Source organism: Ursus maritimus, unplaced genomic scaffold (genome assembly GCF_017311325.1).
Source record: "Ursus maritimus isolate PB19 unplaced genomic scaffold, ASM1731132v1 scaffold_1, whole genome shotgun sequence".
NCBI lineage: Eukaryota > Metazoa > Chordata > Mammalia > Carnivora > Ursidae > Ursus > Ursus maritimus.
In genome coordinates, this window is record NW_024423343.1 from 9,112,456 (window position 1) to 9,124,732 (window position 12,277).

The 12,277-nt window shown below is 37.5% G+C and overlaps 1 protein-coding gene across 8 annotated transcripts in view; it reads right to left on the minus strand.

Annotated features, from left to right (window-relative positions):
- The window catches only part of SP100 (SP100 nuclear antigen), an 89,001-nt gene that overhangs the window by 16,027 nt on the left and 60,697 nt on the right, over nucleotides 1-12,277 (minus strand). For all 8 annotated transcript variants that reach the window (XR_005837150.1, XR_005837149.1, XM_040639264.1 and 5 more), the window contains 2 exons: nucleotides 7,150-7,194; nucleotides 2,059-2,130 (listed from right to left, as the gene is read on the minus strand). Coding sequence is in view for 6 of the 8 variants with exons in the window: in XM_040639264.1 (XP_040495198.1) it covers nucleotides 2,059-2,130; nucleotides 7,150-7,194 (117 nt within the window). In the remaining 2 variants the exon portion in view is untranslated. The remainder of the gene's footprint in view (nucleotides 1-2,058; nucleotides 2,131-7,149; nucleotides 7,195-12,277) is intronic.

Here is a 12,277-nt window from a genome sequence, read left to right on the forward strand (position 1 = left end):
AACTGAGGTGAGAAGAATAGTGAAGTTAGACATCTATGGAGTGCTTCTTGTGTGTCAAAAACTAGCTTTAGACTTTGCCTCATTAACTTACTTCATCCTTAGAAAAACTATCAAACAGGAACTAATACTATCCTCATTTTACGAATGAGAAAATCAATGCTCACAGGAAAAAATACAGATTAAATGAAGGTGCTGAAGATTTCCTTTAATAAAGAGACAGAGACAAAAGGCAATGATACAAGGTTTCAAGGGAGATTTCATGGTGGATTCTACAGGTCAGGTAGCTGCCCCAAACCCTAAACCTGAAAGAAGATATTTGTGCTGGAAGTGGTGGCACAAATGAGCAAGGAGGTCAAAACTAACTCAATGAAGGGGAACATATAGAAACTGATGCCTAAGTTCTAAAAGGCATAGGGTTAGAGATAGCACAAAGGGTTGATTGAAAAAATGTCCCAGAAGAACATAGTGTCTGATTCATAGGTTGATTGTATCCCAAAAAAGAGTGAGTCATGTCCATGTGCATGTTTGGGTCTGCCATTATTCAAATGTTTGAATGTTGAGGTCAGGGACACACACTGGATGTTATTTCTTTCTAAAGGTCTGTGCCCATGGCTGGCCTCCTGGGGTCCTAATTTGGGTAGTTCAGGTCCCAGGAGAAAATCTCCTCCAGATACGCAACCATAACTGGTCTTTCCTTTAAACAGATTATGATCAGATGAGGCTGGAAAGGAATTTTTTCTTCAACCAAGTACAAAAAGCCTTCATTTGTGGGGCCTTTGTTATAACAATTACCCAAAGGGTTTTTAAAATTTCATCAAGATAAAAATGGGTCCATGAGATATTTATTGATGATTCTTACTCTGAGAGGAATCACCTCCCAAGGTCAAGCATGTTCTACCCTACAAAGTATTACCCTGAGGAAGATTATCAAGATATGATGGAGGTACACTGAGAGGAGGGATTCCCAAACCTGCATAAAAGAATCATAAGCATGGCTATTGATACTAAAGACTTAAGACATGTAAAATAGGGAACATGTAGACTGCAAATAAATAGATACAAATAGTAGTATTTTACAAAAGAGCTTTCTTTAAAAATTGCTCTACATTGATGAACTCCAAAGAATAGGATTGTGCCAAGTACGGTAGTTAGTATGGATATTAGGGGCAAAAAGTCATCTACACAAGTGTGACTGTCTGTGGAACAGCCCTCTCCTGTCACTCATAGTGCTGAAGTGGTAGATATACCCACGAAAACTAGCCAGTTTTGGCTCATTCTCCCTCCCTCCTTCCCCTCCACCCCTCTCTTTTCCTGCAAGAGTCAAGGCCCACTGTCCCATGAGAAGACACCTGTGCTCTCTCTGCCTTCTCCTTGCTCTCTGTCCTTTCCTTTCCCATGAGGTGGCCAAACTTAAACCCTAGCCCTGGCTATAATCTGAATCTGTTGAGCAGTAGCCATTATTGCCAAACATACATTCTCTTGCTCTCAGTTTCCCTCTGTTTAAATCCTCTTGGGACTAGTGTGTGAGCTAGATTCTCCTTTCATGAAAACCACAGGCTATGAAGCTCTAAACGAGGCTGACACGGGCCTTGCAGGGCAGTCAAGCTTTTATCATTTGTCTTACTTTATAGATGAGTAAACTGAGGCTGAAGAGGTAAAGTGACACTCTCGAGTCCACAAGATTCCTCAAGGTCATGGGACACGAGGAAGGACTTGTGAATTACACAGCGTTTCATGGGCTACAACTACTTCCAGCCCTGAAAACGATCAGTTCAGCAGAGGCAGCACTGCAGGGACACTTGCGCCCCAGGTTCTGGTTGCAGACTCATCACCAAACTACTTTTTTGTGGTGTCATCATCTTTTTCTCCCTATCACATTTTGGAAGTTGACTAAATCTGATATATTTCTCAATGGTACAGCTACATAAAGCAATAGGGAAGGAGGTTTGTTACTAAAAGCATAGAATAAAGCATGAGAATTTAGACGTTTAGTTACTGAAAATGGAAAATGTATACTTTCTTTAAATTAAAATTTAAAATAATTTTTTTTCTTTTTACCTTTTGGTTTGCCTCTGTTCTGTAGCATTCTTTTATTCAGAGTTTGGCTTCTACGTCTGTTTCTCCTTTTCACTGAGAAAGCAAAAATATAAAAATGATGACGCTGACATGCTACTAAACAGCCAATAGGTCAGTGAAGAAATCAAAGAAGAAATAAATAAATGCATAGAAACAAATGAAAATGAAAACACAACAGTCCCAAATCCTTGGGACACAGCAAAAGCAGTTCTAAGAGGGAAATTTATAGTGATACAGAAATACCTCAAGAAACAAGAAAAATATCAAATACATAATCTAATCTTACATCTAATGGAACTAGAAAAAGAACAAATAAAGCCCAAGATTAGTAGAAGGAAAGAAATAATAAAGATCAGACCAGAAATAAATGAAATAGAAACAAAACAAAAACAATAGAAAATACCAACGAAACAAAGAGCTAGTTCTTTGAAAAGATATGGAACATAAGGAATAGCAGGGAGCTCGGTAGGAGAAGGAAGGGAAGAATGAAGGGGGGTAAACAGAAGGAGGAATGAACCACGAGAGACTATGGACTCTGGGAAACAAGCTGAGGGTTTCAGGGGGGAGGGGGAGGAGGGATTGGGTATTAAGGAGGGCACGTATTGCATGGAGCACTGGGTGTTATACGCAAACAATGAATCATGGAACACTACATCAAAAACTAATGATGTACTGTATGGTGACTAACATAACATAATAAAAAATTTAAAAAAGATAAACAAAATTAATAAACCTTCAGCCAGACTCATCAAGAAAAAAAAGAGAGAGAAAACAAAATCAGAAATGAAAACAGAGAAGTAAGAACCAACACCACAGAAATGCAAAGGATAAAAGAGAATACTATGAAAAATGATATGCTAACACATTGGACAACCTACAAGAAATGGATAAATTCTTAGAAACATACAATCTTCCAAAATCAAATTAGGAAGTAATAGAAAATCCAGACAGACCAATTACTAGTAGTGAAATTGAATTGACAATCAAAAAACTCCCAACAGTCAGAAGTCCAGGACCAGATAGCTTCACAGGTGAATTCTACCACACATTTAGAGAAGAGTTAATGCCTGTTCTTCTCAAACTATTCCAAAAAAATAGAAGAGGAAGAAAAGCTTCCAGATACATTCTATGAGATCAGCATTACCCTGATACCAAAACCAGAGGAAGACTACAAAAAAAAAAAAAGAAAGAAAGAAAGAAAGAAAAGAAAAGAAAAGAAAAGAAAAGAAAAGAAAAGAAAAGAAAAGAAAGAGAACTACAGGCCAGTATCCCTGATGAACATAGATGCAAAAATCCTTAACAAAATATTAGCAAACAGCATTCAACAATACATTAAAAGGATCACTCACTATGACAAAATGGAATTTATTCTAGAAATGCAAGGATGATTCAATATTTGCTAATCAATCAATGTGACACACCGCATCAACAGAATGAAGGATAAAAATCAATCTCTATGAAAATACCAACAACATTTTTTTCACAGAACTAGAATAAATAATACTAGAATTTATATGGAACCACAAAAGACCCCAAATAGCCAAAGGAATCTTGAGAAAAAACAACAAAGCTAGAGGCATTACACCCCTAGATTTCAAAATATATTACAAAGCTGTAGTAATCAAAACAGTATGGTATTGGCAAAGAAACCGACATACAGATCAATGGAACAGAATAGAGAGCCCAGAAGTAAACTCACACTTATATGGTCAATTAACTTATGGCAAAGGAGGAAAGAAAATACAATGAGGAAAAGACAGCCTCTTCAACTAATGGTGCTGGGAAAGCTGGACAGCTACATGTAAAGGAATGAAACCGGACCACTTTCTTACACTGTATACAAAAGTAAACTCAAAATGGATTAAAGACCTAAATGTGAGACCTGAAAACATAAAATTCCTAGAAGAAAAGACAGGCAGTAATCTCTTTGACATCAGCCTCAGGAACATTTTTCTGAATCTGGCTCCTCAGGCAAGGGAAATAAAAGCAAAAGAAACTGTTGGGATGACACCAAAACAAAAGCTTTTGCACAGTGAAGGAAAACATCAACAAAATGAAAAGGCAACCTACTGAATGAGAGAAAATATTCACAAATGATATATCTAATAAGGGGTAAATATCCAAAATACATAGAGGGCTTATATAATTCAACATTTAAAAAATTGGTTAAAAATGGGTGAAGGATGTGAATAGACATTTTTTCCAAAGAAAACATACAGATGGCCAACAGATACATGAAAAGATGTTCAATATCGTGTATCAACAGGAAATGCAAATTCAAACCACAATGAGATATCACCTTACACCTGTCAGAATAGCTAGAATCAAAAGGACAAGAAATAAAAAGTGTTGGTTAGGATGTGGAGAAAAAAGCACCCTTGGGCACTGTTGGTAGAAATGTAAATTAGTGCAGCCACAGTGGAAAACAGTAGGGAGGTTCCTCAAAAAATTAAAAATAGAAATACCATATGATCCAGTCATTCCATTACTGGGTATTTACCCAAAGAAAGCAAAATACGAATTCAAAAGATTTATGCATTCCTATGTTTATTGCAGCATTATTTACAATAGCCAAAATATGGAAGCAATTGAAGTGTTCATTGATAGATGAATGGATAAAGGAGATGTGTGTGTGTGTGTGTGTGTGTGTGTGTGTGTGTGATGGAATATTACTCAGTCATAAAAAAGGATAACATCTTGCCATTTGTGACAACCTGGATGGACTTAGAAGGTGTTATGCTAAATGAAATAAGTCAGAAAAAGACAAACACCATATAATTCTACTTATATGTGAAACAGAAGAAATAAAACAAATGAATAAACAAACAAACAAAAAGCAGAAACAGATCCATAAATACAGAGAACAAACTGATGCCAGAGAGGAGGAGGTGGGGGAAGAGCAAAATGGGTGGAGGAGAGTGGCAGATACAGGCTTCTAGTTATAGAATGAATAAGTCACAGGCACAGAAATTGTAGCATAGGGAATATAACAAGTCTAGAGATGGTGACTGTATGCGGAACCAGCTACACACCCACTGACAGTAGGACCATGAAGGCACGATTCTCATGGGCTTCTCTGGAAAAGGGAGGAGCTCAGTTAGCTTTTCTTGAAAGATATTCTGTCCGGAAAGATGATTTGAATGACAAGATGACCCTGGCAGGGGTGTGGGAGGCAATCAGCTGGAGCTCCTGCCTTAGAGAACTTCCATGGAGAGATTCTTTCTAAAGAGGGGTTTTTAAAGAACCCACAGACATGTCTCATGCCTCCTCCATATGTGGGAGATGTGAAGCCCATAAGAAGGCTATTCCTGCTTCTTACTTCTTTCTCTCCCTCTTCCACAGCTTGAACTAGCTAAAAGAGTAGGGTTAGACAAGAGAAGAGGCTAGTCTCACCCAACTTCCTCACTGCATATTTTCCAGTTGTAATATTATATCAGCTCAGGCTTTTTAATATTGAATGAGAATATCACTGCTGCCAAAAGGGACTAGCACAGCTCCAGGGCTTACCTAAGACTTCATCTTGGGGCAGGAAGTGAACTGTTTCAGAGAACAGTTTGGAAAAGGAAGTAGAAGGAACAAAAGTGATTTGTGCTTAAACTACCAATTCCAACATTTTAACAAAGCAGGTGAGACAGGTTTCACAAAAACTCAGAGGAACAAAATCTTGGACCTGGGTAAGTATAGCCTAAGAAATAACTAAAATGATACAGGCAAATACAGAGATAAAAGGCTAGAGATGCTAGAAATATGCGTATATATTTATTTATATTATATGTTTAAATTTTATTTATATTATTCACATAAATATGTGTGTAATACATATATATAAAGTAGGAGGAGCTCTGTTGTATTATATATATGTGTGTGCGTATATATAAAATGATAAGATGACAAATAATCAGAAGAAATGGAAAGGAAGCAAAATGTATCCACATATGTTTTGACTCCACAAGAAAACGTCCAGCCAACTCTGAGAGCCATATAAATTTAGTAGCGGTATTTCATATGACATGATGTTAAAGAATGAACAAAAAGAAAGAAAGTCTACAAAAGGAACAAGTAGAATGGGAGAGGGAAGGGGAAAAGAAAGGAGTCAACGAGAGGAGGAAAATGAGGAACACAATGGAAATAACAACTGGAGAACCGGGTGCCGAGAATGAAGCATCACTCATCTTTTTCATTGTCTGCTGCATGGACACAATATGGCACAGGTACTGCCTGAGTTTGGTTTAAGTAACTGTGTCCCAGGCTTAGATCTGATATGATACCAGGACTCTAGCTTCTGCTTAATTCGTTTAAGTTTCCTCTGTGTGTTTCTCCTTGTTATGTTGAGGGCTGTGTTCATTAGTTACAACAAACCTTTCTAACATTTTCTCCTGGTCCCTTTTTTCCCACTCAGAGCGAGTTTGTCTCTGGCCTCGTGGCTGCATGCTACATCCAGGTTCCAGCTCCCATTCTTGCCAAGGGTCTTAGGTGGCAAGAGGCCAGGTTTGAACCAATAGTCTGAGTTTTCCTCCAAATGTGAAGAAGTCAGTGACTTTGGATGAAAACGTGAAAGGCAAGTAGGCAGATTGCTACTTGGCCCTCAAAATCATTCTCTTTCTTCCTTAGGAATAGAGTTACAGCTGAATCCATAGCTGCCTCACTACAGATTATATTTCTTGGCCTCACTGGCAGCTAGCTCTGGCCAAGTGACCAAGTTTTGGGCAATAGGACGTGAGAAGACTCTGGAACTTTCCATGAAAAGAAATCGATAGGTGATTTCCCTGTCCATTTTCCCCATTCCCACTGGTTGGGAGACAATGGCAACCAGACTAGCTTTTTTGGACTCAGGGAAACTGTGTTGAGAAAGGCAGTTTTTCCTTCCATTTCTGGACTGTTTGATGAAAGAGAAATAAATTATATGGTTGAAGCCACTGTATTTCGGGCTCTCTTTGTTACAACTTAGCCTGTACTCTAAACAATTCATTATTTATGAAGCCTGTTGGAGATTTCAGGGGTGCAGCAAAGATGGGTCTGGGAGGACGATCGGGTCTGCAGTAAGTGCACAGGTGCAAATTCTCAGACTTTTACCTCTTTGGTGACTGCTGTTCCTACGTGTATATCTTCTCTTTCTTCCTTCAAACAGAAAAGAAAATAAGCTTTACGTGTCAGTAAACTTCAAGTGTTTTAAAGTCTTCATTCCATTTTTTTTAGTGCTAAGTCCCCAGCTACCACCAACACATCATCTTGGCTGTCATCACACTGAAAACAAACACAGGAACAAAAACAACCTACATTTATGCTAGTTATTTACAGTATATTTTTACCTATTTACATAAGGTTTTCTCATTCACAATAAAGAAAATGCAAAAGGCAACTGAAACCAGGCAGGAACTGACAGAGAAGAGCGGGGAGTGTTAGAAAGGTCAAGGAAAAGTAGATCTCAGAAATCACAAGTATATGTCCTGGAATTTAGGGGTTTGACTTGAAAAGCTGAAGTTATAATCCATGTTTATAACAGCAAGAACTTAAGTATGAAGTAGGAAAAAAAAAACCATCGGAGAAATGAAGACAAATTTACAAGGGATAAAAGAGATTAGATGTTTTAGAAATTAAAGTGAAGGACATAGATTTTTAAAAAAGGAACTAGGAAGTTCAGAACAATTAAGAAAGATTAGAAAGAAAATAATCAATGGAAGATAGTGAAAAAGTCAGCATATTTCCAAAAGAAGAAAATCAAAATAATAGAAGCACTTCGAGATAAATTCAAGAAAAAAGTTTCTGAGATATAACAAAAAATTAAATATACTGAAGTACATTTATTTTCACCCTATAGCATAAAAAATTGACTCCAAACCATCAACGCTGAGATATATTCCAGCAGATTGACTGGACTTTAAAAATATAGAAAGAATGGAATGGGCAGTCTAGATAAAAAATGTCAAGTCCTTTTCAAGGGAGGGGGATCTTACTGGCTGTAGAATTTTCTACAGTAACACCTAATGCCACGGGAAAGTGGAGAAAAGTCTACAAGTTGCTTCTCACAATAGTGAGTAAATTGTTTTTCACATATAAAAATAAAAGCAAATACTTTTGAACAGGAAAATTCTGGGAATGTTGTTCCTATGAGTAATTATTGAGAAAACTCCTTGAGGACCTACCTCAGCACACCAAGGCAAGACTGGAAAAATTTTGGCAAAAAGGATTAAAATAAAAGTGGAGACGAGGTGACATGCCTGGATGTTAAACATACATGCTCTGACAATAGAGAAATGGTATAATAACCAAAAAAGTGTGAGGAAGGGGGAAATATGGGTGGTAGAGCAAGATCATTGTCTGTTGGACCCACAGCATGTTATTTGGACAAATCAAGGAGTAATATCAAGCACATTTAAGAGCTGAAAGACCCACATAAAGGTAACATCTTGATGGATCTAGAGAGTATAATGCTAAGTGAAATAAATCAAAGACAAATACCATATGATTTCACTCCTTTGTGGAATTTAAGAAACAAAACAAATGAACAAAGAAAAAAAAAAGAGACAACCCCAAAACAGACTCTTAAGTACAGGGAACAAACTGATGGTTACCAAGGAGGATGTGGATGAGGGGGATGGGTGAATTAGGTGAAGGGGACTATAAGCACACTTATCGTGATGAGCACTGAGTAGCATATAGCATTGTTGAATCACTATATTGTACACCTGAAACTAACATAACACTGTATGTTAACCACACAGGAATTAAAATTTAAAGAAACTATTTGACACAAAAAATGAAAAAAGTAACATTATGATCTACACTTGGGTGGGAGAGGAAAGAGTGGGCAGAGGAATAGGACACGTGAAATTTATTAATTTTAGGTGTAGGAAATTAATGGGTACCATCTAAAGAGAGAGTATATAAAAGTAATTCTAAGAGTAATCATCGCTAGAACAAAAATACAAACATTTCTAAATATCAGAAATATATACTTACTCCCAACCAATGAAAATATGAGAAATGAGTATAAGTCAACCATTCGGTTTTTTTTAAGGGGAAGACCCAGAAGTGGCTCACATTTCTTCAGCTCAGAGGCCACTGGCCAGAACTTAGTCACAAGGCCAGGGCTAGCCACAGGGAGGATTGAGAGGTTTAGTCTAGCTAGGTAGCCATGTACCCAACTGCAACCACTGGAACAGAAATGCAAACCTTCCTATCAGAAGTACACACATGCACAGAAATGCATAGAAGACGGAATGCGGAGTGTCGACATTTTCAATATCCAAGACACTAGAATATATAATATAAATTAAGATGACAGAAACAGGACCATGCATTTTGGTCCTATCAATAAAAGTAAATGGATGTAACTCACTTATTTAAATAAAGATTTTGAGATTGAATTACAGAGTAAACTCCAACTTTTTTTAGATTTTTAAATTTATTTGTCAGAGAGAGAGCACACAAGCAGGGGGAGCAGCAGGTAGAGGAAGAAGCAGACTCCCCACTGAGCAAGTAGCCTGGTGTGGGGCTCGATCCCAGGACCCTGGGATCATTACCTGAGCCAAAGGCAGATGCTTCCTCAACTAAGCCACCCAGGTGCCCCTAAACTCCAACTTTTAATTCTATACAGAAGACTCATGGAAAAAGATATTTTACAAATGTTGAAAATAAATGTATAAACAAAAGTATATTCAGCATACATCAACAAAAAGAAACCGGGAGTCAGGTCTGAATATCAAAGGAAATGTAATTCAGGCCCAAAAGTTTTAAGCCAGTAGTAATTACGGGAGATACAATGAAAAATAGGTAGCAACTACTCCTAGTAGCAACTTTATTTTTACCTCCCTTAGTCCATAAGAGGTCAAGTACACAAAATGAGGAGGCCCAATTAATACATTTAACAAGATTAAAATGATTAATTCATATTCAACTCCATGTCCAAAAAATAGAGAATGTAGATTTCTTCCCACTTGGGGGCAAAGAGGAAAGAAATGCAAATTTCAGACTGTCTAGCACATAACAATAATGAAAATATTTCCTATGAGAACCTATAGATTATCTAATTTAAAAAAACACTAATTTCAGGAAAAATAAAAAATACATGCGTACGGTCAGTCTTCATTATTCACGGATTCCATATCTGTGAACTTACCCACTTACAAAAATTTATCTTTAACCCTCAAATCAATACTCATGGCACTTTTATGGTCATTCATAGACATGGGCAGAGCCGTGGATCATTCGTCACTGATGGCACATTCATTTAGTGCTCCTATTTGTTGTTTAAAATGGCAGTAGTGCTGATGGGCTATGTCACGTTCCTAAAGGTCGTGTTCTCATGCTGATGTCTTATCTCATATCCTGAAAAGGTTGTGATGTGCCTTATGGAGAAAATCTGTGTGTTAGATAAGCTTTTCCAGGCATGCATTCTAGTGCCGTTGGCTATGAGTTCAACATTTATGAATTAACATATATATTAAGCAAGATATCTTTAAATAGAAGCACTCTCAAAAATACAAAGGTATATATTGACTAGTATGTTGTGGCCAAGGCTCACAGGAACATAACCCTGTACTTCCTCTAGAAGCAATGGTTCAAAATTAGCAACTTCTGTGTTTGGGGTGACTTTATAGAACATATCTACTCCGAATAATGAAAATTGGCTGTATATGTACATACATGTGGATAGGTACATATGAGCACACAAGCAATGTGTTTTCAGAGTCCATCATTTTTTTTCATTGCTTTTTATTTCAAATATTATACTTTTCTCTTTTTTTCTCAAATATTGTACTTTTCATTCTCAGAATTTATATTTGGTCCTTTTTAAATAATTTCTTTGTTGATATTTGCTTTTTGGTGAGAAATCATTTTCTTACTTCTTTACACATGGCTTTATTAAACATGTTTAAAACAGCTGATTTAAAGTCTTTGTCTAGGAATTCCAGTGTCTGGTCTTCCTCAGGTACAGTTTCTATGTTTCCTGAGTACGGAGCCACACTTGGTTGTTTTTTTTGCATGTCGAGTAATTTTTTCTTAAAGACCTAACATCTTAAATATTATGTGGTAACTCTGGAGATCAGATATCCCACTTTCCCCAAAGTTTGTTGTTATTGCTGTTGGTTGTTATTCCTGTTGGTTTTGTTGCTTATTTGGTGATTTTTTTTTTCTGAACTAATTCTGTAAAGTCTGTGTGTTTTGGCATGTGGCCCCTGAAGTTTCAGCTCAGTTTAGTGGTCAGCTAATGACTGGAAAGAAATTTCCCTAAATAGCTGGAACTGATAAGTCTCCCAGTTTTTTTTTTAAATGTTTTTTTATTATATTATGTTAGTCAACATACAGTACATCCCTGGTTTCTGATGTAAAGTTCAATGATTCATTAGTTGCGTATAACACCCAGTGCACCATGCAATACGTGCCCTCCTTACTACCCATCACCAGCCTATCCCATTCCCCCACCCCTCTCCCCTCTGAAGTCCTCAGTTTGTTTCTCAGAGTCCATAGTCTCTCATGCTTCATTCCCCCTTCTGATTACCCCCCCTTTCTTTATCCCTTTCTTCCCCTATCTATCTTCCTAGTTCTTATGTTCCATAGATGAGAGAAATGATATGATAATTGTCTTTCTCTGCTTGACTTATTTCACTCAGCATTATTTCCTCCAGTGCCATCCATGTTGTAGCAAATGTTGAGAACTCGTTCTTTCTGATAGCTGAGTAATATTCCATTGTATATATGGACCACATAATGCTAAGTGAAATAAGTCAGGCAGAGAAAGACAATTATCATATGGTTTCTCTCATCTATGGAACATAAGAACTAGGATGATCGGTAGGGGAAGAAAGGGATAAAGAAAGGGGGGGTATCTCTTCACTATGTCTGTATCTTTGGGGTAAATACCCAGTAGTGCAATGGCTGGGTCATAGGGTAGCTCAATTTTTAACTTTTTAAGGGACCTCCACACTGTTTTCCAGAGTGGCTGTACCAACTTGCATTCCCACCAACAATGTAGGAGGGATCCCCTTTCTCCATATCCTCTCCAGCAACTGTTGTTTCTTGCCTTGTCTATTACCTAGCCTATCAGTGCCTCCGTGTCTGCATCTGTAAAACAGGCACCGTAAGAGAATTTGCCTCATAGAGTTGTTGTCAAGATTTAAAACATAGCTGTAGGGGCACCTGGGTGGCTCAGTCGGTTAAGCATCTGACTCTTGATTTCGGCTCGGGTCATGATCTCAGG